Below are 24,863 nucleotides of genomic sequence, written 5' to 3'. Positions count from 1 at the left end.
ATCACACCTCTTCAGATGTATGTTTCCACACCACACCCAAAACCGGGGCACACACAGGCCCCCACCATAGTACATGGACCTCCCTATACTCTTTCCTGTCTGGTCATATAAATTCTACAATCAGATTTTTTGGGTTCATTTTTGGTTTGATTTTGTCTGAATCTTTGCTTTGTTTCTCTGTATTCCACGTGTGAGTAAAACTATCCAGTATTTGTCTTTTTCCTTCTGACTCATTTTATTTAGCATAATACTTACTCTAGTTTCATCCATGTTGTCACAAATGGCAAGAGTTCATGGCAAGAGTTCATCTTTTTTCTATAGCTGAAGAGTATTCCATTGTGTATATATGCCACATCTTCGTAAGCTACTCATTTGTTTTTGGGAATTCAGGTTGTTTCCATCATTTGGCTATTATAAATAGGCCTGCAACAAACATAGGCATACATGTATACCTTTGGATGAGTGTTTTAGCGTTTGGGGGGTGGATACTTAGAAGTGGAATTACTGTGTTATATAGTGCATCTATTTTTAAAGTCTTTTTTTTTAAGATTTATTTATTTATGCATACAAGAATGGGGGCACAGGCCAGAGGTGTGGAGGGTGAGAGGATTCACCAGAGACAGAGAGGGGAGCAGAACAGGCAGAGCGACTGAAATACACTGCAAAGGGGAGCAGCAGACCAGACAGGAGAGGTCTGCTGCGCCATGTGTGTAGCAACCTGGCTGGGGATCGATCTTGTACTGCAATGGCTGCAATAAACCTGATAAGCTGTGTCTCAACCCCTTGCGCCACCAGGGAGGCCCTATTTTTAATGTCTTGCGAAACCTCCATACTGCTTTTCACAGGGACCACACCAGTCCACATTCCCACCAACAGTGTAGGAGGGCTCTTTTTTCTCCACATCTTCACCAGCACTTGTTTCTGGTCTTTTTGAATTGGGCCATTCTTACTGCTGTGAGGTGGTATCTCATTGTGGTTTTGATTTGCATTTTCCTGATGATAAGTGATGATGGACATGTTTTCATGTGCCTGTTGGCCATCTATGTTTTCTTTAGAGAAGTGTCTATTTAGCTCTCTGCCTATTTTTTGATTGGGTTATTTGTTTTTGTTGAGTTGTGCAGTCCTTTGTAGCTTTTGGCTATCATCCCTGTGGATATCACATCCAACATATGATGTGAAAATATTTTATCTTTTTCAGTAGGGTGTCTTTTTGTTTTAATAATAGTTTCTTTTGTTGTGCGGAAGCTTTTTAGTTTGATATAGTCCCAATTGTTTATTTTTTGTTTTTATTTCCCTTGCTGTTGGAGTCGAGTCCCAATGACATCACTGAAGCCAATGTTGTGGAGTGTTTTGTCTATATTTTCTTCTATGTAGTTTTTTGGTTTCGGGTCTTACATCCAAGTCTTCAATCCATTCTGAGTAAATTTTTGTATGTGGTGTGTAGCGTGGTGGTCCACTTCATTTTTTTTGCATATCCCTATGCACTTTTCCCAGCACCATTTGTTAAAAGAGACTCTCCTTGAAGAAACAATTCTTAATAGAACCTTATAGAGGTCCTAAAAAGATCCCCTGAAATGACTCTGAAAAATGACTTGAATTGCATTTCAGTTATTTGCATGTCAGCTAGAGCTTATAAGTGCTTGGAAAAAATATTCTGATCTTTATGCTACTAAAGGTCTGTGAAAACTCATTTTCTTACAGGCAGTGCTAAATTAAGTTCTACCCAGTATCTGTGTGAGTAGCACAAAATTTAAAATTACAGAGACTGAATGAATGTGGGCTTTCTCCTTAGGTGCATTTGCAGATGTGCAACATGGCATTTGGTATAGGGCACACACACAGGCATGAACAGACCACTCATGGGAGATCCAAGTATCTTGGCACCTGTCAAGATATAAACAACACAGCAAAATCTTCTCAGTAGAGACATGTACCAAAGCCTGTGGGCTACTCAGATTAGAAACATCCATCATTCTGGGCCTCCCCTGGTGGCGCAGCAGTTGAGTGCTGGGCTGCAAAGCTGCCCGCAGCCTCTGCAGCACCGGTTCAATCCCGGCTGCCAGCGAGGGTCCCACATGGCACGCAGACCTCTCCTGCTGCGCCCGCTGCTCCCCTCAGCAGTGTAATTCATCAGTCTGCCTGTTCTGTTCCCCGCTCTGGCTCTGGTGAATTCTCTCGCCCTCCTGCGCTTCTGACTATACCCAATGCTTGTATAAATAAATAAATAAATAAATAAATCCTTTTTTTAAAAAAAAAAGAAACATGCATCATCCATTTTACAATTTCTAAATGTATAATCATATAAATGTAGTTTTATACATCCCTTCTGGAAGTACCTCTGGCAAATGGACTGATTCTCACATAGTTTTTTCTGGTTGACAAGTTGGAGTATAGTCCTCAAGTCTTGTCTCTTATTTAAGACTAGAAAAAAGGGATTTTTTTTTTTAATTCTGGGTTATCAATGACTACGGACTTTCATGGAATGAATGATATGGTTCTGGGTATGATGCAACTTATGTTGTCAATTCCTTGGCATTAGCCCTCCTTTGGAAGAAGTCAGTGATTAAGAATCCAAGTCAATGCAGATTTGGGTATTCATGAGGATTTGAGGGGACCACAGTATAGTGCTCAGTGATTTCAGTTTATTCTCAAGACTGAGACACTGTAAGGAAGCTTGAATGACTAACAGCACAGCCTTGACCTTTCAGCCTTACACATTCAAATGTAATTTGTCATCCAATGTAAGATGAATTTGTTCAGATATAACTCTACATGTTGGAGAGAACTTTTCCAGGAAACTCAAGAACATGAAAGAGAGTCATTGAAAACTAAAATCCACAAGAGTTGAAACACATATAGATATGCTAATAACACATTCCTTTCCCAAAATAATGGAATGCCCCATGATTCTTTGGGCAATACAGACTCCATGAACACAAAGTTCTAAGTGGGAAACTGCTACCAGTTTTTCTCTCTCCTTGGAATTTTAAATATGTTTTCATATTCATTTTTCACTCTCTCCATTTACAATTTAAAAATATAAGTCATTCTTTTATGATTATTGTGTTCTTACTTTCATGACCACCAAAGAAGATAGAATTTCAATTGCTGATTTGCAACTGTTTCAGAAACTTCTTTCTCACAGGACCTTTCTGAATGAGTAAAGAGTCAGGACTGGACAAACATATCCTCTGAGAGAGGTTCAGATAACCAAACCTGAAATTAAGCAAACAAATTACTCAAATTCTCTTGGGAGGTGGCTTGAGAGTTTCAGGACCTCCCTTCTTTTCTCCATTTGAGGATTTTTTTGACTGCCTTAGAATTATCCCACATAGTATTATTAATGTAAATCTCTTTTTTTCATTTTAGTTTCTAAGTTGCTCAATTGTTATTATTAATTGGGTAGCAAAATGGAAAGTTAATCTTTGACAAAGGTGCCATGATCATACACGGGAGGAAAGAAAGCCTTTACAAATTATGTTGGGAAACCTATACAACCATATGCCAAAAAAATGAAAATAGATCCTTACTTAACTCCAGACACAAACAGTAATTCAAAATGGATTAAAGACTTGGAAATAAGACCCAAAACCATAAAATACATGAAAGAAAGCTTAGGTAATATATTCTTGGACATCCACTCCACAGGTGCATTTGTAGATACACTCTTATGGCAAGGGAAACAAAAATAAACAACTGGAACTACATCAAACAAAAACTTTAGTATCATCATAGAAGCCATTATAAAAACTAAAAGGCAACCTCTGGACTGGGAGAAGATATTTGCCCATCACGCAACTGACAAGAGGTTAATTTACAAAATATATAAAGAACTAATAAAACAAACACCTCAGTGAAAAAAAAAAAAATGGGTAAATAGTTAAGTACAAGGTACTTCTCCAGATGGCTTACTAGCACACGAAAAAAATTCTCAGGATCATTTCTTTTCTTTTTTTTTTTTTTAAGATTTATTTATTTATCTATACAAGCACTGGGTACAGTCAGAAGCGCAGGAGGGTGAGAGAATTCACCAGAGCCAGAGCAGGGAGCAGAGCAGGCAGAAGGACCGAAGCACACTGCTGAGGGGAGCAGTGGGCAGCAGGAGAGGTCTGCGCGCCATGTGGGACCCTCCTCCGGTGGCCGGGGAGCAGCTGGGGATCAAACCGGCGCTGCAGAGGCTGCGGGCAGCTTCGCAACCCAGCGCTCAACCGCTGCACCACCAGGGAGGCCCAGGATCACTTATTTTCTAAGTGCAAATAAAAGCCACAATAAAAGAACCCTTCACCCTCGTGAGAATGACCTATATCAAAAAGAATGGAGACCACAAATGTTGGTGAAGATGTAGATGGGAATGTTATCTGGTACAGCACAGCTCCTATGGAAAATGGTATAGAGATTGCACATAAAAAAATATTTTTTTTAACAATGCATTTTTATTTGGTGAACATAGTATTTGCAATTGGACAGTCATACACCCTCCAATTTTACTAACTATTCACTTTACAACAAAATATCAATATATACAGGATATTTCTTCATGCAAGTCATGGAAGTATATAGACTGAATAACAGACAGTCCAGAATCAGTGTATATATAATATTTACATATTAACTATTTACTGTAAATAGAAATGTTTTCTAAGAAAACATGAGAGAAATCACGACGTGTGGTTTCTGGTCTACAACAGACCTAACCTCAGCAAAGCACAACTCGTAGATACATGCATTTTACCTTTAAAAATATGCATTGCTTTATATGAAGCATCAAGTACTGCTTCATGTATAAATAGCTCCTATCATGACTCTGTCTGGTACCACAGTAACTGCTCAGAGGTGTCCTGTGGCACTGAAGACAGTCTTTGGGTCCAATCAAACCTCAAAGTCACCAAGGCTTGGGGGGCTGTGGAAGCTGGCACCTCTTGTCTGGAAGAAAGCTTGTCTTTTCCCAGAGTTGAGACTGATGATTCAAGCACTGAGTGTAGATGGAGGTGGAAGGATGAACATGAGAATGTTGAAGTTCAGACAACAAAACCAGCCCTGCCCGCATAGTTCCTGACCCTACAGGCTTTCCCGACCAGGCCTACCTGGGCTGAGTGGAAGCGATGGCTGTGTGCCTGCCATGTTAATACTGTCGCAACAAAGCCTGGAGTTGGATTAATTCCTTGCCATAGTGGCTGATCTGGGGGTGGGCTCTTCCCCATAGAACCTCCTCTCCCTGCCCCATCTGCATAGACACCCTACATTTGCACCCTGTATAGGTCATTAAATACGCCAGTGCAAAGTCAAGTCCAAGACAGAAAACTTCAGGTGGGACGTACTGTGTAGATTTAAATAGCAGAAGTGAGTCTTCCTGAGTGGCCCTGATGCCAAGGGCTCTTTGCCTCTGTGCAGCTGACCTTGACGTAGCTTTAAATCACACTAGACTGCAAAGGAGTCTGAGCCATGACTCTCCAAAATGCATCAGATTTTTGGTTTGTTCCCAAACTATTAGGCTTTATTACTGTACTGATACCTCAAAATAGAAACTTTATTTTTTGAGCAAGGCAATTCAGCATTGTTGAGATGCCTGACTGGTATATACGCAACTCTGGCCTCCAGTCTTCCACGGAAACACAATGCCTGGGCCACCAGACCAAACACTGCTGAAGATGACCCGCAGTGCCACCCCTCAGGCGGGTCCCCCATCGGGGATGGTCGGCACCTCGATGAGTATTTCAAGGGTGAAAAGCCTTCTTTTATCAGACCCAGGTAGGCCCCTAGGGATACAGGGCTTTCTCTCTTTTGGGTTCGGCCTCAGATTGGGGTTAGGAGAATGGACCGTGTAGGAAATGTTTGCCAGATAAGAAATGTTTCTTTGGTTATCTGTGATCGAGCCTCCCTGATGGCGGTTTTCTCAGAAATGACACAGATGGCCGTGGTGCTTAGACTCTATGTAACTTGCCATCATAGTGTTGCGCATAAAAATATAAATGAAAATGTCATGATCCTGTTTTCAAAATGAAGAACACAGTAAGTGATTGATGATGTCAAGTGCAATATTCATATGTGTCTTTCCTGTGTCAGTGCTAAGCATTAAACTGCATAAATGTTAAGCCATGAATAAAAAAGTCACTGGAAGGGAGTAAAAAATCACCATGGCAAAATATGGGGCATGTGAGAGGGAATCCTAGGTTTTGTGATGCTTTCGTGAATCAAAATAAAAAGTACAAGAGTTGGAAAATAAATCAAGATGTAATGTACCACTTGGGAATATGGAATTGCAAATTTGAAAGTTGCTAAGAAAAGATAAGTAGACTCATTATGATAATATTGCAATGTACCCGAATATCTCATCATAGGTTGTCCATCTGAAATAAAAATAATGTTGTATGTCAACTATACTATTTTTTTTTAATATAAACAAAGAGTTGGACATTATGTCCTTTATTTGGAAAGTGAAGTGGGAAAAGCGGCCAAAGTAGAAGTCCATTTGAGATAATACGTATCAACATTTAAACACGGATATGAGAACTTATTATTTTCCAAAAGCAGAGCTAGGGAAGAACTTCTTTTTCTTAAGTTAAATTGTAAACTGTCACCAGGTGACTTAGGAAGTCAGCACCACTGCCCCGTGGGAGAGGGATCAGCAATGCTCAGAAAAGTCCTTCTAACACTTAACCCCGCCCCTACCCCATCTTAACTTCAGCAATTGTGGCCAAAGTACTGGAGTTGGGTTCCTCCCCCCACCCCCACCCGCCTGCCCCCACAGGAGAAGCAAGGCCTGAGGGGAGCGGGCCAGTGTCTTCCTGCCCTCTGTATTCCTTAATCCGGATTCCTGAAAATGATCCAGAGAAATGCGGACACACACCTGAGGCCTGTGATTTTCTTTGTTATCCAGAGCCCGCAAGCCTCCTTTCATCTTATTAAAATTATACCCTTTCTGCTAAGATTGAAAAGAAACCCAGGAATTGGTAATTGTATCCCACCCAACCTTCTCCAAATTGGGGGAAGGAGGCTGATCAGTCCTTCTAGGGTTTCAGGGCTATTCATGTGGCACTTCTATTTCCCCTGCCACCCCGACACTGAATGCCTTGCTCAGCCCCTGAGAGGTGGGAATCATCCTGAAGGATTAAAATAACAAACTTAAATACCATGTGGCAGACACTGTGAAGACCTTTACATACATTATTTTACTTAATTCACTTTTATCCTGAGAAGTAGGTGTTGTTATTTTGGTACTTTTAAAATCTCCATTTTCCAGATGACATGGGAAAGCAAACCTGACCACAGTTACCAACTTGCAAGTTTCCTTTTTTTTTTTTACTTTTAAAATTTAACTTTTTAAATTTAATTTTTTATCACAGTAGGATGGTTTTATGAAACTATTTAAGTTGCAGTTGTCCAGTTTTCTCATCCAACATCTGTACATGCTAATTCATGATCTCCCCCCCAAAAGTCTAGTTTCCATCCATCATCACACAACTGACCTCTTTTAATGGTTTCGCTCATTCTCCAGCCCCTTTCCTTCTGGTTGGTGGGAGTGCAAATCGCTTTCCTGTGTTAAATATTTACTATCTAGACATTAAAAAAAAAGATTTCCCAATCCTGGGATATAGAATTAGAGAAATAATATGGAAAACAGTCTGGAGAGTTCTCAAAAAAATTCAGAAGTGCTAACAAGTCCCAAAGTAAAGTTTAACTCCAGGCAACCTGGCATCAGAGCCTGTTGTGACAGGAACTTTATTGCCACTTTGCAGCAAGGAAGGTGATGAGGCACACTGCAGTGGTGGAGCAGGTTTGCAAGGCAAGACTCTGCTACGTGAGCAGAAGTTCTTGTGCCATTTATTGAAAGCAGACAGGCTAGGAAAGCTGATCATGTGTCAACGGTATGAGGAGTAAAGTCCGGAGGGTGGGATTGGAATGGGGGACAAAGTTTTATGAGGGACAGGGAAGGGGACACGGTGACCACACGTCAAGAGACATTTACATCAGCAAAGTATTTGATGTTATCACAGGCTGAGTTATCCCAAGACCACCATGGAGATAGTCATGTAATCAGGTCAACAGCGGCCTAGGTATCCCAGTCAATGCCAAATAAATACCCAAAAGCTTAAGACTGTAGGTAAGAGTATCCTTAGTAGCACTAAATGGAACAAATGGGTACAGTGGTAAATTACCACTTACCAAAAATGGTTAAAGTGGTAAATTTTATGTTCCACGTATTTTACACACACACACACACACACACAAATATTGTACCATTGAGACCAGCAGTGGATAGAAGAGCTAACTGCCAGTAATTGCTCAGCAAGGTGCCAGATGTGTGCATCAATCTGTGAATATACTTTCTCTGTTAAAATACAACGCATTGGATGAAACTGGCTTGTTGTGAGCCTGAGGTATTTTTTCTGTTCGTTTGTTATTGTTGTTGTTAACAAACATCAGTTTTATTTCACCAGCTGCAGTTTTGGGAAGATGGGTTTTCTCTTCATGCACACATTATCTCAGATTATACTCAAGTTTATCAAGTTGTAGAAAAATTACAAACTGGTACCTCTTTCCTTCCAGATAAAAACATGGGCATGGGCAAAATACTCTCAATGGATTGAAAACATTCCTCTCCTCACATGTGCATTTAATGTCGATATAAATTTGTAGGGCAAGGAAAGTAAATTGTGCCTGTAACTGCGAACTTGTACAATTTCTGTGTTTAGCTGAATGCTTTGGTGGGATCTGGTGGCAATTTCTATATATCTTTAAACATAAGCATCAGTCAAGGTACAGACTATATGTATGTTGAAAAAGCCATACATTAAGTAGCAAGAACTGCTCAAGAAATCACAAATATTTATTCTAAAGCAGGTCTGAGTTCAGCTTTCCTCTGACTCCAGCCTGTGCACAGATATCAGTCATTTGTCCAACACCACACTCCTGCTTGGATAGGAGTTAGCTCTCCATGACTACAGAGGGTGGCCCTCTCTTATTTCCAAAGGTGAATAATCCAGAGGAAAAACAAGTAATGTTTAGCACTTGCAATTGGGAGGCTGGTTATATGAGACTATGAGGAACCTAAAGGAGTTTTATACAGTGATCCTGAAGCCAGGGTGCTGTAGGGAGCTGCTTCTCAGTTACCTTGTGGAATCGAGGAAGCCCATTGACGTAGGAAGTGCTGATGTCCTCACCCACAAATTCATCCATATGTTATATGCCTGTGTAACCCCACTTTCCTAGGCTCCAATGAAATGGTGCGAGTGAACAGGTCTTGTAATCCATATTTCACGGTATACATGCTAGTTCTTACTAAAAATTTAAACTATTATTAGGGCTCTACAATATTCCTACTGATTTTCTCCGATGGGAAGCTAGATTATTTCTTCCTTGAAGTTTCAGGTCCCAAATAGGGTAAGGAAAGAGGGACTGGTTACCATCCACTTAGTATCCACAACCCTAACTATTGATCAGTAAAATAGGTCATCAGTTAAATGCTGCTGGTGGGTGACCTGAGTGGGACAAACAGGAAACCACAGGACAGGAACACAAAGGAAGCAGTTTTTGAACTGGAAGGACATTGGACATAACATAGTCAATAAGGATTGTACTGCGATGGAAAAAAACAGGTACTCAAAATTCAGTAACCCCAGATTCAAATCCTGACACTGACACTAGAGAGGACTTGGTAAATTACTAATCACAATTTCTTTAGCTATAAAATGGGAAAATAATGCCTTACATGCCAGTCACAGTGGGGATTAGAAATGATGCACACAATGCATTTGTTAAATTCCTAGAGTCACTCAAACAAATTACCACAAACTGGGTGGCTTAAAGCAGCAGGAATTTATTCTCTCACAGTTCCAGAGACCAGAAGACTGCATCACAGTGTCAGCAGGACTTCCTCCTGCCAAAGGCTCTAGGGGGATCACTCTTTGCCTCTTCCAACTTCTGGTAGCTCCAGGCCACCCGTGGCTTATGGTGCACAGCTGCCACCTCTGCTCCTGTCTTCACAGGTCGTCTCTCCTCCTAGGTCTCTCTGTGTGAATTTTATAAGGATACTTAACTTTATATCTAGGGTCCACCTGAATAACCCAAGAAGATCTTCTCTGGTGATCTTTAACTTAACATCTGCAAAGATCCTTTTTCCCAATAAGGTCACATTCACAGGTTCTAGAGGCTAGGACATGAGCCCACCTCCATTCATTCCTCCACAGTATCTAACAGGTATCTGACATAGCTCAGCCTCTCAAATTATGAGCCACTTCTCAATAATTAGCTACTAAAATAATAGTTATTATTACACTTGTCTGTGTGGAAAGCCATGGATTTTCATCTCCCTGATGACTTGCATCCTTCCTAGTCTTCAGGTCAGAAGGGAGCTTTACCTGAAAAAACATGAGCTACTGCAGTGATCACGTTCACCAACAGGGGGCGGTGTTTGTCATGCAGGTGCTCCACCGAAAAATCTGGAGGACTGAGCCGGCCTCTAAAGAGGGGCACTGTTGTCCAGCTGCCACCTTTTCACATTCTCAAGGAAAACCATCCCCAGAACTTTGACTTTCCATTACCAGGAGGAAGCCAAGACAGGGAAGCAGTGGAGGTAGTCTAGAGGGCTTATAAACAAGGAGGGAGGCGAGTTGAAAAAGGAAACAGAGATTCCTGGATGCCTAATTCAGGCTGACTGAATAGGAAGAGCAAAAAAAATATTTCTCTCCATCATTTTGACACCATGTAAGTTCATTATCAGATACTGGTGTTTTATAGTAATGAACTACAACCACACATGTTGCACCCTCCTCACCCAGTCCAGCTCCCTTACTTACTGTAAAGGTTTCCTGCTCTTCTCAGGCCCACTCCCAATATCTCACAGACTTCTCAGACTGCCTGTCATATTCAAACTTCATCCTCGGGTTCTCTTGTTCAAATGGCATTGGAAAGAAGACCTGGTCCTCCATCTGAACCCGATCTCGCCTGAAATGAGCAAAAACAGAGGGATTTGGTGAGAGTGGAGGCAAGTCAAGTGGTCTCTGAATTCTGTGAGACTTTATTGGTTTCCTTCTTTCTCAGACTTTATTTTACCCTCCTTGCATCCTTCCTACAGAGTCCCTCCAATCTGTCCAACTGGGACTATTTGGCTCCATCTGTTGCCCAACTTTGCCCACAACCTTTGGGTGCAATCCTAATATCAATAACCTATCCCAATCTCAGTCCCATGCCACGGCTCTACAGCAGTCTGTTTCCAACAGTAGAAAATTCTGGAAAACAGTTCAGGACCAAGCAGTATTTCACCCTTGCCCATAGTTCTAAATGTTCGATCATTTTCTTTCTTTCTTTTTCCTTTCTTTTTTTTTTTTTTTTTTTGTGGGACCCTCGCCAGTGGCTGGGGATCGAACTGGCGCTGCAGAGGCTGTGGGCAGCCTCGCAACCCAGAGCTCAACAGCTGTGCCACCAGGGGAGGCCCCTCTAAATGTTGGATCATTTTCTCAGAGAAATAAGAAGAAAGGTCATAAACTAAGAGAGGTTTGGGAAATGAGAAAGTGCTTAAGTCACCCAGGGGAATAGAATGAGAGAATAATTTGACTTGGGACTATAAAATTGAGTTTTTTGGGTGATTCAATAAGACAGTAGATGAAAAGCATGTGGTACAGTGTCCTGTATCTAGAGGGCATGTAAAAATATGTTATTATTAAACCCATCCGATGATGACCATGATGTGCCTATAAATAAAATGCTTTGAAAGCATAGAAAAACCACCCCCTTCCATGAAAACTGGGGAACTGACCCCAGAAGCATTAAGAGCTGATCTTAAGGACAGCAGGAAGAATAATGTAAGTATTACTAAAAGATCATTCTGCACTGCGTAAACGTAGTACTGCAACTGAGAATGAACTAGATGGTGGCCTGTTTTTTGAACATAAAATATTATTGGAACACAGTGATGCTCATTTATTTAGAGATTATCTGTAACTGTTTTCATGCTACAACTTCAGAACTAAGTACTTGCGATAGAAATTGTGTGGCCTGAAAATTTTTAAATATTTACTATCTAGACATTAAAAAAAAGATTTCCCAATCCTGGGATATAGAATTAGAGAAATAATAATCGTAGACTTAAAATAATTTGGAGTTATAGATAATATCATTATAGAATGCATAAATTAGAAACAGCAATGAAGAAATGGCATAGTTGAAAACAAAACTGCTGACCTAGGGGAGGAAAAAAAGTTACCACAAATTAAAGCAATCAGAGAGAAAATAGAAAAATATTGACAAATGTTATTCTCTAACTCCAGATATTTAGAACAAGTGAAGATAATCTCAAGGATATTTGGCACTCTTGAAGTAGAGAATTAGAAAGTATTCAAGTAGGTTATAAAAGAAAATTTCCCCCAAATGCAAAATTGAATCTGCAGCCTTCAAAAAACATACTGTTTCAGGAAATTTTGATCTAGGGTAACCCACAGTGAACCATATTCTGAGTTAGTTTCAAAATTACAAAGAATTTTATTGTGTTATTTTTCATGGAGAGAACATTGGTTTACAAGGCTGTCTATGAGCTGGGGTATAGGTTCACACTTTTTCAGATGTATGTTACCAAACCACACCCAGCACCAAGGCACCCATAGTTCCCTATCATAGTCCATTAGGCCCCCTTATCCCTTTGCTCCCTATGCCACACCCTTCCTCTTTCATAGCCTTGATCCTGGAGCCAGATTTCCAGGGTTTGTTTAGGTTTGGTCTGGTTAGGAATCCTGAAAATCCTCAGATGACCATGCAGAAATTGCAAAATATCTACAAGGAATAAAAAGTTGTGAAGAATCAGATTTGTCTAAGGCAACAATTAATGCCAGGACACAATGTAATAATTTCCATGAAGGTCTGAAGGGAAGAAAAATGGCCATTTTCATCTCTTGATATTTTTCATAATCTGTCAACTTTAGAATAGTAGCTCTCAGAACTAGCTACAGGCACATTACGATCACTGTGAAGTTTTTAAAAATTACTCATGTTTAGAAGGGTCAGACAGAAGACAAAACTTGCAAGCTGACCGTAGATCAAAGGCATACAGCAGGGAGGGGGTGGGAAAGGAGTCAAAACAGGGGAGAGAAGAACACAAGGGACTGTGATGATGGATCATGGGTGCTGTGGTTGTGGGAGAACTACAGGGATTGTACCTGAATGGAGAAATCAAATACTGTCCAAAATGAACAATGATGTAAGAAAATAAATATTAAAAAAGAAAATTAAAAAAAAAGAAAAATGCAAAAATATCTAAAATGAAAAAAAAAAAAAAAACCCATGTTCAGAGACCACCCCAAACCAATTAGATCAGAATCTTCCTGAGTAGAGCCTGGACAATGGCCTGTCTCAAAAATTTTCCAGGAGACTCTAAGTGTAGATAATTCTAAAGAAAGCTACTCAAAGAGTGGTGCATGGATCAGAGGTTTCAGTATCACTTGGGAGCTTTTTGAGAGTAGATTCTTGAACACATCAGATCTATGGAAATCTACATTTTAACAAGCTCTTCTAGGGATTTGGATGCATGGTTACATTTGAAAACCTTTGCAGAAGATTCTCTCTCTCTCTCTCTCTCTGTCTCTCTCTCTCTCTGTATGTGTGTGTGTGTGTGTGTGTGTTTCAACATTTTGTCCCCTTGTTGTTATAAAGGCTTAAACTGGTTTTGCAAAAGAGTTAATTAGCTCTTGGTGTGGTGACTTATTGTCCCTCAGTAGACATAGAAATAACCCTATTTAAGTATGAGTGAAGAAGTGAAACTGAGGCCAGCTATAGAGAATTCCATCCAAGTCCCGAGGTTTCTGTCTTCTACTAATGCTTAAATTTCCCCTGCAACAAAGATAGTATCCAGGGCCTCCCCGGTGGCGCAGCGGTTGAGCGCTGGGTTGCGAAGCTGCCCGCGGCCTCTGCAGCGCCGGTTCGATCCCCGGCTGCTCCCCGGCCACCACAGGAGGGTCCCACATGGCGCGCAGACCTCTCCTGCCACCCGCTGCTCCCCTCAGCAGTGTACTTCGGTCCTTCTGCCTGCTCTGCTCCCCGCTCTGGCTCTGGTGAATTCTCTCACCCTCCCGCGCTTCTGACTGTACCCAGTGCATGTATAAACAAAAAACAAACAAACAAATAAATAAATAAAGCATGCCTCTATAAAAAAAAAAAAAATTAAAAAAAAAAAAAAAAAAGATAGTATCCAGAAGTTTTTTGGTTGACTCACCTTCAGAGTCAGTTAACTCATCTTTACGTAGGTTTTTCTAAGTTGACAAACGTCTTAGATTAAAGCCAGAAGTTTGTTATAGAAGAATTTTTTTTTAAAAGATTTATTTATTTATGCATACAAGAGCTGGGATACAGCCAGAGGTGTTGGGGAGTAAGAGGAGTCACCAGAGACAGAGTGGGGAGCAGAACAGGCAGATCAACTGAAATACGCTGCTGAGGGGAGCAGTGGGCAAGTCAGGAGAGGTCTGCTACACCATGTGGGTAGCTCCCTGGCTGGGGATTGAACTCATTCTACAGTGGCTGTGGATAGCCTCATGGGTTGCATCTTAACCCCTTGCACCACCAGGGAGGCCCTGTTGTAGAAGAATCATTTAGGGGAAAAGGTCCGGATACAGTGACAAATCTAAAAACATCTCTAAATACAGATTACAAAGCATAATACAATATTTTAAATAACATTTGGGCTTTAGCAATGTGTTCAGTTTACTTGCTTATTTTTCTTATATCAGTAAAATTAAGTTGAATAATTTTATTTAAATATATCATGCATAAAATGACTTCATCTTAATAGGAGTTTTTAGTATTTGTATATATGCAGAAAAAGATGTTCAACTGATGTTATTTGTGAAGTGCAATTTGAGGTATTTTTTAAACATTATTCTGCTTTTCTACATTGCTGAAACTCCTGAAAATTGTGTTTTTCAAAAAATACTAAAGTAATTTTTCTAGTAAAAAAGGACCCTCAATTCATTGATTTGACCAGCATGATCTGGATTTTTGTGCCAATTCACACTGACCAAATCCACAGACTATGAATCAGAATCACTGTACATTATCATTCCCTGTTCTAGAGCTAAAAATGAAACATGTGCTTTTAGTGACTATATTTTCTCAGGAGTCTAAATTATATATTAGAAAAAAGTGGCTTGATGGGTGTGGAATTAGAGAAAAGGCAGTGAGTCTTAAGAAATTTCTTTGAAGCTATAATTGACTAGTGATTTTTCCTTCACTGAAGTGGTTATTCTTTGTAAAGAACTGGTTTCTCATCCTCATACCAGGACTCTGTCTTCCCAACCTAAACATTTATCATAAGGTACAGTTTCCCAAGGTCATGATTAACACTGCTTCCACTGGAAAAATACCCAAATCACAAATGTAAATCGGTTGTTTCTGGCAAGATTGTCTTCAATCCCAAAAATAGATCTAAATAAAATATCAAAAGTTGGTATCTCATCCTTATTTCTAAATCGTGAAATCATGAGTTTATCTTGGACAGGAGTAATTTGAGTCTCTGGGTACTAAATACACGTTGGTTTTTCTAAAAAGTTCATGAGGAGTAAATACAATGTAAGGAATGCTTATAACCTGTTTTTTTTTTTTTTTTAAGATTTAATTAAAAAGTATAAGTTAAATTCAACCTAAAGCTAAAAAGGTGTCATTATTGGCAGCATGGTGGACCCAATTGGCAGTTTCTCCCTTGTCTCCTGCTGGCTTTATCAGCCCCCAGGCAGTATCTTGCCTTTACCTTTCTTCCTTTACAGCTCAATTCAGGAAGGGCAGGGGCTTGTATCCTGATACCACCAAAGTCTTAATAGCTTTGTATCTTCTTTTGAAGCTGGTTGATTCAAAGGTTGAAAATTTGTATTCCTTGTCAAATTTGCATACCTTGTCAAAAGCTTAATTGGCATAATGCTTTTTTTTTTTTTAATAGAGGCATGCTTTATTTATTTGTTTGCTGGTTTGTTTGTTTGTTTTGTTTATACATGCACTGGGTACAGTCAGAAGTGCGGGAGGGTGAGAGAATTCACCAGAGCCAGAGCGGGGAACAGAACAGGCAGAAGGACCGAAGTACACTGCTGAGTGGAGCAGCGGGCGGCAGGAGAGGTCTGCGCACCATGTGGGACCCGCCTCCGGTGGCCGGGGAGCAGCCGGGGATCGAACCGGCGCCGCAGAGGCTGCGGGCAGCCTCGTAACCCAGCGCTCAACCGCTGCGCCACCGGGGAGGCCCGCATAATGCTTTCATGAGAATGTTTCTTTTCATTCGTAAATAAATTTGTTGAGTTTTTTCCATTGTCAAAATGTTACTGCCAACCTATCTCATTTTTTAAAAAAATAAACATTCCGTTCCTTTCTCGAATTGGCTTAAGTAAGACTTTCATGAGGGAGATGAAGGGGCTCTTTCTACTCTGGTAATGTCACTTTTCGTGTCATAACTCAGAAACTCCATTCAATATTAGGAGATATTTCTCTCTGTGCAAATACTAGCTTCCCCTAAATTTTAAGTAATTAAACCATAATATCGCAACAAAGTTGAAGTTTTTTAATTATCATTTCATCAAGTTTTTATATATTATCTTGGAATCATAATAGACTAGAATTCTAGTTCTCCTGCTTTCTAGCTAAAGATTCTGTATAAAACAAAGATCTGTGATTTTACTTCATTTATAAATCAATAATGTTAGCAGGCAGAATGTGGGGCACCCTGGGGTCCCCATATTAACATGCTCTAAATGGGTTCTGCTCTCCACTGCTTAAAGACAAATATTATTCTTAATATACAGGACCTTCAGTAGAAAAGAACTTTAATAAAATTAGTGTGCAATAGAGAAGAAAGGATAGTTTCCAATAAAATACCCAAAGTCACCCATCCCCTCATGGATAAATGCCCAGCCAAACAGGGTTGGCCCAAAGCAGGGACACTGAGGTCTGAAAACTTGCCACAAGTCTAAGGAACCTTCTGGTGGGGATCTATAGGAAAGTGGCAGAAGGAGCTGGGCAAGGAAAGGAGCAAAATCGAAGTACAAGTCAAGATAAATATCACCCACCCATATCTCTTCTAAGCATCTCCTTCCATGTTCCCTAAGTCCCTGTGTCAAGTTCAAGGCTGATAAGAAAGCACAGCTTCTTCTTCACATGTCTCTGCTCCAAGTGCCTCCTCCAAGTCTTCTAGTCCTCTCTACAAGATTCTTCTCCCAATTTTTTCTAGGTTCTTCTCACCTGCTAAGCTCCATCCTTCATTAGAGGGGGCAGGGAATATGGAACCTTTCTTCTTAGATCACACTGTTATGGTAATAATATCACTTACCTAGTTTTCAGGGTTTTATAAGGTTTATAAATAATATTAAATGCTTAATGTACATGTTAGAAGCTCAAGAAATAAAATTCATTTGACAATCAAAGGTATTCATAAGCGCTCATCCAAAAAATAATTCATCAAATTTTCATTAGAGAATACTTTCCTCCTGCATCCACTAAAGCTGTTGACTCATTGGAAGAGGTGATCAGAAGATAGAAAAGGTACAGATACTGTCTAAATCATCCTCAAACAAATTTAGATGTAACCACAAATATATCTATTTAAGTTTATTTAATTACCCTTCTAAGAACTAATGCATTATGATAATGCATAAAACACATATTAACAGTGCGTTCACACATTCATATGAAGCATGCAAGGACATGGAATATGACCAGTCTCACACATCTGTGATGATTTTTTTCCTTCTATTTTTGTTTTCTTCCTATTCCCTCCTATCCTAATGAATTTCTGCTCTCTTCACTCTCTACTTTTTACCTGGGGAAATGCAGTCTTTGTTATGCAAACATTTCTCAAAGTTCTAACTAGTCAATATCTTTTTCCAGAAGTACAGACTTACTTTTCAACTGCCTGCTTGGCATCTGTACCTGGACATCCTGATGACCACTGAAACTGAATATTCCCAAAGCTGTGTTCACCCTCTTAGTCCACAAAACTAGCATATCCTTCTGAGATTCTTGTTTCTAAATTTTGAAATGAGCTAATTTTGATGCTTCCTCTTTAGCTATCTTAAAGTCTAACCAGTTAGTTAATCTTAAGGCTTTTGCCTCCATGTCCTAATTATCTGGTACCTCCTTCACCCTCCTGTTTCTACCTTTCTACTGAGAGATTGTTATCTTGATTTTTGTAAAAATCTCCTAACTGGTTTCCAACTTCTGATCTCATTACATCTAGCCTACAAATTATATCTACATGAATCTTCATCATTAAACAAGTATTCTCCAAATCTTTCATTCTCTAAATCTCCACTGTGAAACAGAGAAATGTAACTACATGCTTGGCATTTAATGTTCTCTATCAGATATTATCAAGTTATCATTTGAGTCATATACCCTCTACTCTTTTGACACCAAGGTTGCATAAAGGAATGGTGTACTTACTGACAAATACATCCCCCCTACTCCTCAAGTTTGGAGGAGGGGCTGTCTTGACCTACACCCTCCTCTTCTCCACAGAGCTGGAGTGTCTCTCCTACCTCCTTTTTCCCCTCAGGGATTTGCCTGTCTACACAGTGGAGATACCCTGTTCTACTTGGCAGTAAAGACCCAGATTCAGCAGGCAAGCCTGGGGGTGTCATATTACTTGCGTGTGTACATTTGTCCAGTTCTGCTGGTCAGGTTTAGGAGGCCCATTGTTTAGGAAAATCCCACCTAAGCTAGGATTCTTCCTCCAGGTACTTCAGCAGAGTTAATATTTTCATCTTCATCTGCTTGAATACTTACCTCACAACTGTTTTCAAACTCAGAGAAAAGAAGACATTCTAACTGAACAAGTTTTAACCCTAACATTCTTTCTTGACCTCTCCATACCTTCTAGCAAAGGTGATTGATTGTACAGATAGGCACTAAAAAACATTCATGCAGTTGAATCAAAAGACATAATCAATATGCATAAAATTGATGGGATATAATTTTTTTCTTCTGCATATGACCCCATAAGCCATCACTGAAATGCCTTTTTATGGATATTAACAAGATACAAATTTTTCTATACATTAGTATAAAATATTTTTTCCTATTTTCATTTCCATTTTTATATAAATCATTGCACATTATATCACATATCAGAAAAAGAAAAAAGGGGAAAAACATAAGCCTTAACAATCAGTGAAGAATCATTATGCTGTCTGATGGTTATCAGCAATCTTGCAGCTCTCGTTTCTTGCCCTTTTTTGGTTTTCTGGTTGTTTCTTGACGAATAGTGTCATACTCCAATATGGCCATTTTTGACAGTCTCTTTAAGTATTGGGATGATGCTCCAGAGAGAGGATCTCTGAAACAAGAACCTGTGAAGAAAAAGTCAGCTATTAAATTTAAATTAAATACACATGAATGATGTTCTCTAAAACATAGTACAAGAAAATGTCTGCTCCTTGAATGACTGTTAAACACAACTAGCTTTCCTATAACACATTCTTTGAAGTAAAAATGCCACTACTTATTATCAGTGCCTGTGATAACAAGTCATCTCAAAAAATATTTAACTAAAATAAAAATACCTGTAATGCTTATTTTTAATTATATAAAATTAATTGACATTCATATTTTAATTTTATGTTGCCTGCTGATTATAGAACTTGTTTAAAGTATATGGAAATTTAGAAAAAGGATATACCCAAAAAGAAGTTCATGAACATTTAATCTTATGAATTTCCATAGACCGAATTTGGAAAGCTACTAAGTCAATTCTGACTGCTAGCAACAATGTTAATAAAGATACTACTTAGTGATTTTGGGGGGATTTTGTTTGTTTGTTTGGAGGTACTCTATTAACTTCTTTATTTTTTAAATGCAAAATCATGGAAGTGATGAATTCATTAGAAAAAGACAATTATAATTGTGATTAAAAAATAATTCTGTAAAAATAATCTTAACCTGATAAGGAAATCATTGTTGCTCATAGATAAAAGATGAATCATTTGACAGTCTGAAGAATAAGTAACATAATGCTAAAGCTGTTATGCTTACACCAGCAATTCTTTACTGGGGGTGATTTTGCCACCCTAAGTACGTTTGACAATATCTGGAGAAATTTTTGATTGCCACATTTGGAGAGTATTGGTGGCATCTACTGAGTAAAGGCCATGGATGACACTAAACATCCTATAAGCCACAGGACAGAGACCCCAAAGAATTTTCTAAAAGATTAATACTGTTGCCATTGAAAAACTCTGGTTTAGATCATAATCATCAAAAGATAATAAAGACAAAATGGAAAAGTTTTAATAACTATATGGCTCAAGAATCTTTGCAACTAAACTTTAGGTAAAATTGTTTCAAGAAATGGCTAAGAGTTTATTGGAGAATTTAAATGCTAGACCTATGCAATATATTAATGCCCTATATGGTTCCCCTAGTATAATGTTCCCATGAATCTATAACACATAAAAGTAAGGAATGAAGCAGTACATATACAGATACCAGTACTGCTAGGAAGTTCTATATAGGCTTATAGACATCATTAAGAAGTGTAATTGCCTAGATCAACAGGACTTTCGGTATCTATTTTTGAAAAACATAATTCTGATCAAACATATAAAAAATGTGGAAATAGGAATGTCCAATTTTAAAGGGTCAAATGACAAATCTGTTGTCCAGATATGGTGGAAATACACCGTGGTACTCCTTAGTCACCATGGACTTAGGAATAAATAATTATTAAGAGCAGTTTTTACAACTCAAACTGTTTGCTTATAAATGAGTCTGTAGTTGGATGTTACAGGATATGGGATTCTAAAAGTGTAATTAGAAAATAAGGTTGGAAAGAAAGATTAGAAGATGGTAAAGGGTTAAATACCAAGATAGAGAGTTTGTACTTTAATCTGTAGGTCATGAGGTATCATTGATTATGAAGAAGAGAGTGATTTGAGTACAGGCCAAAGTTTTAAGCTTTTCTTACCATGTTGAATGATTTTAAAGGCAAGAGACCCAAAACAAGAAAACCAGTTTGCAAGCTACTGCAATGGCCACATTAGAAATGATGAAGGATATCCCAGGATCTTGAGATAATAAAGGTATGTATACAGTGAACATACATCCACTAATCTTATAAAATAAACACAGCTGAAACAAAACAAAAACAACTGAGTCCGTAGAAATAAAGCAAGTTAAAAAAAAAAAAGATATGTGACACCCTAATAAAACATATGGTAGGGATAAAGGGTGTACCACTTACCTTTTGATTTTTCTTGAAGTGATACAACAGTACATGTCTTCTTAGTCTTCTTTATCCTAAAAATGATATATTATCATAAAGCAATTTTATATAAATGCAAGGGACATTAATTTTTAAAAATACAAATACAGACAAGGAGCATACTTTCCATGAAAGTTTTTGAAGGGCATCACAGGGAAATTAAAGAAAGGAAACTCCTTCCACCATAATCCAATCAGACAGAATTATGAACCAACTCAATATCTTGGTTTTGTTAACAAATCTTACTCATGGATGAGTGCTATAGTTAACCATTATCAATGTTATCTTAATTTTTCTTTATCTTAAATCACTAATCATGATTCAGGCAGTGCTAAGAGGAAGAAAATCAAGATTAGATTAAAAGGGATTCTGGGTGTACTAAATACTAACAATCACTTATTTGTGTACTTTTTTTACCTACTAATCACCCCAATCTGAATTTTGTCACAATTAATACTTTTTCTTAGACAAAGTAGACCTGGACTATAAGTAGATTATTAGAGGAAATATATCATAACTACATCTGCAGTAGGTTACATAATCCATAGCAAATACATATTTATTGTAACAATATTAAACTTTAGAAGTTAGCCAAAATTTTTAATGTTCTTCACCTCTAGGATTACTATTTTCAACTAGGTAATAATGTGTTACCAAAGTATGCCTGAAAAATGTTGATCACTTACAAAAATTGAAAAAACATCATTTTATCAGTTTTTAAAATAAAATATGAGTATTTTATTTTACACATTTTAGGTATACACAGGTACACCTCTGTGATGGAGAGGTGCCATTTTCCTCACCCCTATTTACATGCAGCTGCTTGGATTACAAATTCCAGTATGCCATGAATCTGACTTCCTGCATGGGGACTGCTAGGTTAGGGGCAGAGTTAAGCAGCCATGCTTAGCTTAACACTGAGCACATGTGTGTTCTTGCTCTCTTGCTTTTCCAGCTTCAGTTTGCACCATGGAACTTGGAGGACACGCATGGAGGAGAGACATGTAGAGACACTTGGGAGAGACATGTAGATGAGAGACATATGGGTGGCTGCTCCTGGTTGTAAGCAGAGACAATGGCACCCATTACCTTGACTTCATGTTGGATTACATGGTACGTTTTGAATTTTGAGTCTCTCCTTCTGGTCCAGCTCTTTAGGACCTCCCTAACTCCTTTCTTGTGTTTTTTGCATAATGTAGCCTAGCCTTGTAGCAAGTTTTATGCCTCAGTGTAGCCCCACTTTGGGTCAAGTCTGTTTGTCTGGGCATTTGCCCATGAGGGGATGGGTAATTTTCAAAGCTTTATTGGGAAATTACTATTTCTTTTTTCTCTATGCACACCAATTCTATTAAAAATCATTCACACAAAGAGACTACTTCCTTTGCCTTTCTATAGTGAATGACTTGATTGATCCCTTTTAGAGTATGCACCCCTTAACAGTTTAGGATGTGTGTACCCCCTCAGTTGCATGCTAACAATATAAGGAGAAAAAACAGAGTAAGGGCTTGTACACAAAGTGAATAAAAATGAGTACTTCCCTGCTTTGCCAAGAGTGGTCTTTTATAGGATGCTGTGCAATATGCAGAGGAGAATAAAATACTTGTTGGCAACTTGACATGTTCTCCCTAGAATGGCTAAAATAAAGACATTAGATTCAAAGACAGAGAAGAACTAACATTTATTTATCTTTGCCAAGCACTTCATAATGCACTTATGGTACATTATGGCACTTAACTGCAACTCTTCCATTATGAAGAACACTTGTCATAATATGAATATAATGTATTTAAATTATCCTTCACTGACTTAAGGAAATTCACAGTCAAGTCAAAGTAAAACGCTGAAGAATCATTTCCTACATAACCAAATTTAAAACTGAAAGAGTAGGAAGCAAAATGAAGACAAATTTAGGAGTTTCAGTAGGTTGATTTTTTTTTTAAAGATTTATTTATTTATTTATTTATACAAGAACCAGGGTACAGACCAGATGTGCGGGAGGGCGAGAGGATTCACCAGAGACAGAGCGGGGAACAGAGCAGGCAGACTGACGAAATACACTGCTGAGGGGAGCAGCAGGTGACACAGGAGAGGTCTGCCTCACTATGTGGGTCAGACCCTCACGGGCCAGCTGGCCGGTATGAAACCGGCGCTGCAGAGGCTGCCCACAGCTTCATAGTGCGGTGCTCAATCGCCTGCGTCAACCGTGGGAGGCCCTCAGTAGGTTAATTTAGAAGGTACTTTGCAGGTTTCCAGGCTCTTTCCAGGTGATCATATGCATTGAAAGAAGGGAACAAGACTAGGGCTTCCCCGCTGGCGCAGTGGTTGAGCGCTGGGCTGCGATGCTGCCCGCTGCCTCTGCAGCGCCAGTTCCATCCCCTGCCGAGCCCGCTGCTCCCCTCAGCAGTGTACTTCTGTCCTTCTGCCTGTTATGCTCCCCGGATCTCTGGCTCTGGTGAATTCTCTCACCCTCCTGCGCTTTTCACTGTACCCAGTACTTGTACAAATAAATAAATAAAATCTTTTTAAAAAAATTAGTTTAATTTAAAAAAAGAAGGGAACAAGACTAGTCTATACTGATAACAAAATCCACTGCTGAGGCAGCCCTACCTATTCTTACCCACCTCCTTCTCAGAAGATACTGTAACTCTCCCCGTGAAAATGGTACAGAGTATCCAGGATATGGGTCTTGGTAATGATGGAGAGCCATTGTTCTTAGTAAGTTGTTTTATACTTACACTCACAATGGTCCCTCCTGTTTCTGCTTTCCTACCTTTTCTCCTCTTTACTGCTACTATTTACTCTACTAGAAACCGACTATTTCTCTTCCACTATCTCTGATTTTGCCTTATTTCATTATCATCTCACTGCAGAAAGAGCAATTTTGCCTTTCATAAATAAATAGCTTGGCAATCTGTTCTCAGATAACATTTTTTAAATGTAGGGAAAGGCTTTACTTATGCTGCTGTTGTTGCAGTGTTATTTATAAAAAATAAGTCAAAGAAACTAAAAAATTCAGCACTAAAGAATGGCTAAATAAACTATGGCTAGGTCATTGAAAAATAACAGTAAAGACTGATTCAAGATTATGTAATGATATGAAAAATGTATGTGTGATGTTAACAAAAGGTAAAATAAAAAATTATAACTACACTAAAATCACAACTCAAAATCCATGAAAATGAAGCATAGAATGGAAGACCCAACAATAAAAAATGTATGTTAGATCCATATCTTTACTAAGTAATCGTTTTTCTCTTTTCCTCCAAATTTTCTGCAAAGTTCTTATTTTAATAATTTAGTTAAAATTTGTCTGCAACTTTTTCAGTTTCAGTATGTTTTGTTCTCTTTATTACCAGAATCTATTTCAAGTATTTAACATGAACAATACTAGTGGAAAACTCAAGAAATATATTCTGAATTCTAATACTGTATGCTACATATAACTGGACAACTTTAAGCTATTATGGCAGAAGACAATAAGAAAATATAAATCCTCCCTAAAGAGAGTTGCAACTCAGACTAGTATAAATGCTTCATTTTTCTATTTTTTATAATGGCAGACTGAACAAGTACATTCAATTAAGTAACTGATGATACATAAACCAAAGCAGAAACCAAATAGAATATGAAACAATCTTATTGATTTATA

At 38.7% G+C, this 24,863-nt stretch overlaps 1 protein-coding gene and 1 pseudogene across 4 annotated transcripts in view; both read right to left on the bottom strand.

Annotated features, from left to right (window-relative positions):
* LOC119249653 (bis(5'-nucleosyl)-tetraphosphatase [asymmetrical]-like) overlaps positions 1 to 9,177 on the bottom strand; it is a 67,468-nt pseudogene extending 58,291 nt beyond the window's left edge.
* A 626-nt stretch (positions 9,178 to 9,803) lies between these two features.
* Positions 9,804 to 24,863, bottom strand: part of CUNH8orf89 (chromosome unknown C8orf89 homolog) — a 33,166-nt gene continuing 18,106 nt past the window's right edge. The window contains exons 4-7 of one of the 4 annotated variants that reach the window (XR_008550635.1): positions 22,756 to 22,848; positions 10,797 to 10,947; positions 10,275 to 10,358; positions 9,804 to 10,009 (exon numbers count right to left, since the gene is read on the bottom strand). Coding sequence is in view for 3 of the 4 variants with exons in the window: in XM_054692181.1 (XP_054548156.1) it covers positions 19,156 to 19,304; positions 21,194 to 21,251; positions 22,755 to 22,848 (301 nt within the window). In the remaining variant the exon portion in view is untranslated. Of the gene's footprint in view, positions 10,010 to 10,274; positions 10,359 to 10,796; positions 10,948 to 17,520; positions 19,305 to 21,193; positions 21,252 to 22,754; positions 22,849 to 24,863 lie in introns of those variants that run through there. The other 3 variants (XM_054692182.1, XM_054692181.1, XM_054692183.1) reach the window with 3 other exon arrangements.

The sequence above is a fragment of the Talpa occidentalis genome, unplaced genomic scaffold, assembly GCF_014898055.3.
Source record: "Talpa occidentalis isolate TD23 unplaced genomic scaffold, MPIMG_talOcc4v2.1, whole genome shotgun sequence".
NCBI classification, from domain to species: domain Eukaryota; kingdom Metazoa; phylum Chordata; class Mammalia; order Eulipotyphla; family Talpidae; genus Talpa; species Talpa occidentalis.
This window is presented reverse-complemented; position numbering and strand designations above follow the sequence as displayed.